Source organism: Frankliniella occidentalis, unplaced genomic scaffold (genome assembly GCF_000697945.3).
Source record: "Frankliniella occidentalis isolate FOCC.00 unplaced genomic scaffold, Focc_3.1 Scaffold370, whole genome shotgun sequence".
NCBI lineage: Eukaryota > Metazoa > Arthropoda > Insecta > Thysanoptera > Thripidae > Frankliniella > Frankliniella occidentalis.
In genome coordinates, this window is record NW_026267493.1 from 3,076 (window position 1) to 9,724 (window position 6,649).

General features: G+C 55.3%; 2 protein-coding genes across 2 annotated transcripts in view; both read left to right on the forward strand.

The window, feature by feature from the left end:
• The first annotated feature begins 303 nt into the window (after window positions 1–303).
• Window positions 304–1,178, forward strand: LOC127751177 (uncharacterized). Its single transcript, XM_052274294.1, has 2 exons — window positions 304–426; window positions 822–1,178. Exons 1-2 carry the CDS (start codon window positions 406–408, stop codon window positions 1,125–1,127), a joined length of 327 nt encoding a protein of 108 aa, XP_052130254.1. The 5' UTR covers window positions 304–405; the 3' UTR covers window positions 1,128–1,178.
• A 1,988-nt stretch (window positions 1,179–3,166) lies between these two features.
• Window positions 3,167–6,649, forward strand: part of LOC127751178 (uncharacterized) — a 5,328-nt gene continuing 1,845 nt past the window's right edge. Inside the window, exons 1-2 of the mRNA XM_052274297.1 lie at window positions 3,167–3,234; window positions 5,796–5,959. Coding sequence (XP_052130257.1) covers window positions 3,214–3,234; window positions 5,796–5,959 — 185 coding nt within the window. The 5' untranslated portion in view covers window positions 3,167–3,213. The remainder of the gene's footprint in view (window positions 3,235–5,795; window positions 5,960–6,649) is intronic.

Genomic DNA, 6,649 nt, shown 5'->3' on the forward strand with positions numbered 1-6,649 from the left:
GGGGGGAGCAGGGGCGCTGAACGGGGCGTGGCGAGGCCTCGCGTCCTTGCCATGTCCATGCCCCATGCTCGCCCGTGACTGTCTGACCGGCAGCGAAAGTCGTTCAAGAAGAAGAGAGATGGATAGAAAGAGGTGGCCCTACCTCGCCAGGCGCTGCCCCGCCCCACCTCGCCGCGCGTGCCGTGCCCCACCCCGTCCTCGGTCCCTTTAAAGCGCACTTAAAAACACACTGCGGTTCGGGGTTTATGGCGGGTGATCCCTCGCGCCTGCCCTAGCTGCATGGCAGAGCTAGAGATAGCAAGGCTTCCCCTCTGTAGGAAAACGAGACACACGCTCTGGCATAAAAGGGCATGTGCTGTTGGGGCTCAGACAGAGTCAACCCAGGATCCTGCCTGACGCGAAGCCATGGCCCACAGTCTTGTTCACGTAAGTGCCGGGCCGGGCCAAAGCGGGTGGCGCCAACAGCAGAGGCGCTCTAAACAACGTGGTTGCTTTGCTTACCAAACCGATTACGTTCCCTTTCGAATGCCAAATTTTTGCATTCTTTTCTTTGGCCTCGATGCTTGAGAAAGTTTTGCCTCCTTTGAAGGCCAATTTTGGCCGTCAGTCAGGAAACATCAATTTTTGGCAAGAATCTTTGAAAGAGCGCAAAATATTGACATTCAAAATGAAATGCCAGAATTTTGGTACGCACGCAAGGCGACCGCGGTGATTAGCTTGAATGTGCGGTACATCTGACTCGTTATCTAGCCGTAGCTCTTTCGTGCGACGAGCGACGATGACTTTTCTCGCACACTGTACATGTGCGATGTGTCGTGCAGCTCGCGCTGGCCGCGGTGGCGGTGCTCGCCGTGCTGCTGCTGGACCCCGCGGCGGGCCAGGCGGCGACGGCGACCTGTGACGTGTGCACGGCGGACGGCTGGTTCCCGCCCAGCGGCGCGGCGGCCGGCGACAACTGCCAGACGCAGTACTGCGTGTGCTACGCGCCCTACACGGACGTGACGGACCCCAACGCGGCCGCCGGCACGAGCGGCGCCTGGCTCTACACCTGCCCGGCGGGCGCGGGCACCGCCACGTGCTTCAGCCAGATCACCAAGAAGTGCACGACCTGCCCGGCCACCTGCTAGTGACCCCACGACGCGTCAGCAGAAAGTGATAATAAATGATTCTGTCGCTCAGCTTTCGGTTTCACTTAAACTTCCCCCTCCAACTCCTTCCTCCTTCCCGACCCCGCGCACCCGGGCAACGCTGCCGTGCTTCACGTGCTCGGACTGGAGCAGCCAGCGCGACGCTTGTTCTGAATGCCGAGATGCAGCATACGCAAGCAGACCGGGCACACGCCACCCGGGTCCGCATTTGGTCCGGTGCCAGGCGGACGCCAGGCCGCTGGAGCGCACTGCAGCGGCTGGACAACGCGTCCCTCCAGCAGCTGGGCTGTCGCCTCGGCCGCCGGTCGGCCCCGGTCCAGGTCCAGGCGCGTCAGGGGCGCCGCAGCCGCCGCAGCGCGGCACCTTTCTCGCCTAAATAACGCGAATCTCGGGCGCCCATTAGGACGGCGGCGGCGTCGAGTTTCGATCGTCCGGGAATGTTGGCAGCCCGGCGTCGTCGGTGGCGCTATCGAGAGTATCGATGGAAACGGGTCGTGTCGACTAATCGTCCGTGGGCGGGGCGGCGGCGGGGACGTCGTGTTGTGTGTATGCTGTTCTTAAGGTTTCGCTTCCGCCGCCAAGGGTTGAGCCGCTGCTCCAGGTGGACGCCACCGAGGCAGGAGCTGCGGCTGCCCGGGGAAAAGTATAGTGCAGCGACAGGACTTTTTCTTATTTTTATTTTTTTAAGAGAAAAAGGAAACAGAGTTATTGATCGTTTAGTTTGCACATTCGTGTCGGCGGGACCGCCTTGAAACAATAACGCAGGGCTGGACGGACAGCAACTGCTGCATGGGGAGAGCAGGTGTGTCTCTGCTCTACAATTTTCGCCACGACTGATCGGGCGGGACACACCCTCCTCCCTCCCGACTGATATGACGTAACCTTGTTGCCGTCGAGGCAGAATTTTTGAAGAGCGCGCGGTGCGTGACACTGGCGCCACCTGCTGGGCGCGCGGGGGGCCCACGTAACCGCACGCTGAACTGAAGACGGGCGAGAGATTCCTCGAAACTGGTAATAATTATCTCTTACGGCGGCGAAAACAAATACTTTGGAGTTTTGAGCGGATCTCCACCACAGCTTATTGCGCACAAGAGAAAATTTAACAGTGTTAGCGCGGGGGATTTTGAGTCCGCGCGCTGGACCAAAAAAATAATTGAAAGGGCGAAATGGGGAAGCGGAGGTTGGCCGCCTGGCCGGGCAGATAAAGGAAACTGGGGAAGTGGCGAGGAATTCGGGGGGACCAAGTAGTTGTCGAAGTGAGGCATCTCTGGTCACGTCTCATTCGCAGGAAGGGTTGCATCACCACAGGTCCTGGTGGCGTCGCAGTAACAGAAGCGTTGTTCCGCAGGAAAGAGTATTACCCGGCGGCAAATGTTTGGTAGGAGCAAAGACAGCTAGGGAGGCCCCATGATATTATGTTCCTGTTTGAAATACACCTTAAATGCACCCCATTAAATCTGAAAAATTTAAAACATGCTCGTTGCTCCCTGCTGGCGCTGACTTCTACTTTTTCAGGGGACTCAGGGCGCCTGTGAGGTAGGCACTACTGTTACGCACGGGAGCTGTGCGGTACTGCCCAACCCGAGCTCGTCAGGCGCTCCGATTCAATGTATCCACCACGGGGACGATAATTAGAATAGTGCGACAATACACCTAAAGTACTTTCCTTCAGCCATGGGTTTCTCATAGTTTCCCTGACTCCAGCCTTACACGGCTCCACAGACCTGATCACGCGAGGCGCCTGTGAGGTAGGCACCACTGTTACGCGCGGCAGCTTTGCGGTACTGCCTATCCTGCCTCCGTCAGGCGCTTCGAGGAAAAGACAAGTCACTTTTCACCAAGTGAAGTGTGGTGTACGGTGCGGAAACACTCATTCTTGCAAGTACTCAGTACTCGGCAGGGGTTCGTCGTGCTGGACGCACCCTTCGGCTCCAGCCCGGCCGCTGGAGGCTCCGGTGGAGGGGGCAGCGGTATAAGACCGGCGGCCGGGCAGGGGGGCGGGTCAAAACCACGCTGTGCGGCGCGCGGGCCACTCGCCTCGAGAGCTGCAGACAAACTGCGCGCCATGAAAACCTGTCGCCTGCTGGTCAGTGAAGTGTTGTGTAGTGCAATGAGTGACGAGTAGTGATGGAGTGTCAAGTGAACATCGTCTCGGACGACAGTGACGCAAGAACAAAGTGTTGTGCGCGCCAAACCTTGGATATTATTCAGCAACTTGGAGAGGGGATGAGTGGATCAACGAACTTAAACAGCTCAAACTGTGATCATTCTGAAACAGAAATCGAAAGTGTAAAATTTCTGAGCGAAAAGGTTGAAAAACAACAACATGGAAATGATAATTGGGTGTTTTTGTTTATTTGTTATGAAAGTGTTAAAATTCAGCAAAATCGGAGGCCTTTGGGCGGGAGAGGTCGAGGATGTCTTGTATGTGTGTGTCGTGTGGGAGAGAGTGCTCGCTGGACAGGCCCCAGCTGACAGGGCGGGGTGGGGTGGTTCGGGACGATGTGTGGCGGGGCGTGGTGGGGCGTGGTGGGGCGTGGCGGGGACGTCTACAAGTTCACTGGCACTGAAATGCACCCCGGAGCAACGACGGGCGCCCGCGTGTCTCTCTCTTTCTTTCTCCCCCCCCCCTCCCTCTCTCCCTAATAGGGCGACCAAGGAAATGTGGTGTGAGCGAGCGAGTAAAGTGAGCTGGAGTAAGTGTAAGTGGTGTCAGCGAGCGAAGTGAACTGGAGTAAGTGGCCCGAGAGGCGAGCTTCTAGAAAAAGAAAACGTTCGGACCCGGGTGGCTCTTACCTCGTCGATAAGAAAAGTTTCACAAACCATGTTAAATCTGGATATTAGTTTTGTTGATGCGTTGAACCCTATTACTGCCGGTGAAATCGATTTGTACAAATTTGCAAAACGGTATGAGGTTGTTGCTAGCACCAACCGCCGGGGAAGGCACTCAGCAGCGGGACGTGCTACACATACGGGTGTGTGTCGCTTGGAGGGGGCAGCCACTTTTTAATGCAGAAACTTCCAGTTTCTCATCCTCTGATCAGGTGTTTCCCTGCGCTGACAGGTAGATTGGAGGGGCCCTGGCAGCGGCAGCCTCACACGAGGCCAGGATATCTCTGATTCATCGGGGATCCGATCTGGTTTGAGATAGAGCTTGGGGGACGGAGGAGGTGGGACTGGATCATCTCACAAATCAAGCCCGCAGACTCTATCAGTCACGCGATGCCGTCTTGTTATTGTCAGTCAACTTTGTTGTCAGTTTGATTTGTTGGTGTGCGGTCCAGAATGAAGTCCTGTTAAATCTCAAATAAGAAAACACATCGGAGCCTGGAAAAACGGTGGCCAGGGGCACGGTTGCACTTCCGAGTTCTCCTTCCGGGAGGAGAGGGGGAGGGAGCACATTTGTTCGCAATTATAATCAGTTTGGACATTGAAAAAAACAACTTTAGATTTAATCTGATCCATCCACATTTTCGGTTGCTCATTTATTACAGTTTCACTTCCCCCTGTGGAATGTGGGATTTGTAGGGTATACGGCATAGCTCTAACCAACTCGGCGGTAAACGGTTTTTGCTCTCCGCGCGGAGTATAGTAGAGCCGCAGCAGTAGTAGCAGCAGCAGCAGCAGCAGCAGCTATGCGTGCGAGAGCAAAAGATAAATAATATCGATGCTCCTTTTCGAAATTCATTACCAACTCTTCCTCTCTGATCAGCGCGAGCTCAGCTCCAACAGGCGCCCCCCGATTAGCGCGGGGTAATTGCCACCGCTGCCGCTGTTTGGTCCGACGCACCACGCGGCCCGCTATACTTAGCATGTTTACGTTTTAGCTCCGCTACTGGGCGGACTGCTGCCGGGCATAAACACGGCCAAATCAGCAACAGGATGCATGCGGTCGCACTGCTGCTCAGACACAATCCTTTTCTTATTTTTCCCTTCCGGAAGTAATGCATGAAAACGTTATTTTTTAAAATATTAAGACACCTGCTCCCTTTTCAAAGATTGGAGGCAAAGGGGAAGAAGAGGTGCATTAGTGGGTGAAAGGTCTAGGACGTATATGGTGAGAGCATAATGAGAAGTCGTTAGGATTCCTCGATGGTGTCATCTATCATGCGATTTCTTATGTCAGATCTTAACTGCCTGAATTATCGTGGCGGGGCGTTGGAACTCCCCTGCCGTAATCTCTACTACGAGATTGTGATCCGGCGACATAACTGGATCACTTTCCACTTCAGAGAAGGGAAGGGGGGCGCGGGGCGCTTTGTCGTAAAATGTATGAGAAAGGGTGGGGAGGAGGAGGAGGGGGGAGTGGGTGGAGGAGGTCGGCAGACAGGTGGCTGGCAAAGCAGTTGTGACGGCGTCGCCAACGCGCTCCGGGGCGCCGGCCGAGGTGTGGCAGGACACGGGGCGGCAGGGCGCAGCGCGGCAGGGCGAGGCGGGCCACAGAGATGCCTATGGCAATGACGCCCGTCGGTGCAGCTGCGGCCAGGTGCAAGGACCTCTTGCCGCCCGGAGCCCCTCCTGCCCCGCCCCGCCCCGCCCCGCTACACCACGCCCTGGCCGGCGGGCCCCACCGCGCGCTCAGCTCACTGCGACTCCTGCTCCGGGAGAAAAGAACAGAAGCATAAAACGGCCTTGTGTTTTGTGCAGGTGGTGCTGACGCTGCTGTCGCTGGGGAGGACGGCGAGGGGCGGCCCGCTGGAGCAGGCGCCCCCCGGCCCCCGCGACCCCGTCCCCCAAGGGAGCGGCGTCGCCCCCGCGCACTCCCCCGCGGCCCCTCAGCAGCAGCAGGAGCAGCAGCGAGTCAGGAAGAGGTAAGTTCCGTTGAGCAAGCGTCCGAAAAAAGTGATCATTTTGGCTCATGCACGATTAGACGGGAAATTTTTAAAAACGTCTTGCAATGTTGTGCTGGTCAAACTTTTTATTTGAAATAAACTAAAGCAGCTACGGCGCCATGAGCGGGTCCCATTAGCCCCACGGCGCCGCCGGGTTAGAGTAGACCAAGAAAAACTTTTTGTTAAAATGTTTAAGTTCACATTGCCCATCTCGTGCCAATCCATAAAAAACGCTCTCCAAAAAAATTTCAGCCAGATCGGACAATATTTGACCCTCCCGAAGTGGGTTCAAAGTTAACATTAGTTTCTTATGGGTCATAGGGCCAAAACGTTACACATTTGGCCTGTGGCTCAAACTATCAATCGTAGACAAAGGCCGTTATCAAAAACGTGATCTACGCTAAGAACCGAGTCAGACGACATGCCGCTTGTCAAAATCCTTCACAGCGTTCCGTAAAAAAAAAATATAGTTTTTCCGTTAAAACGTGTTATTTTTAGTTGTTTAATAAAATTTTAAAATCTAAACGAGATGGGGGATTTTGACAAGCTGCATGTCGTCTGACTCGGTTTTTAACGTAGATCACGTTTTTGATAACGGCCTTTGTCTACGATTGATAGTTTGAGCCACAGGCCAAATATGTAACGTTTTGGCCCGATGACCCATAAGAA

Coding starts and splice junctions, on each gene's coding strand:
- LOC127751177 (XM_052274294.1), top strand. CDS start 406: ATGGCCCACAGTCTTGTTCAC. Junction 427..821: donor TGGCCCACAGTCTTGTTCAC/GTAAGTGCCGGG, acceptor TGTGTCGTGCAG/CTCGCGCTGGCCGCGGTGGC.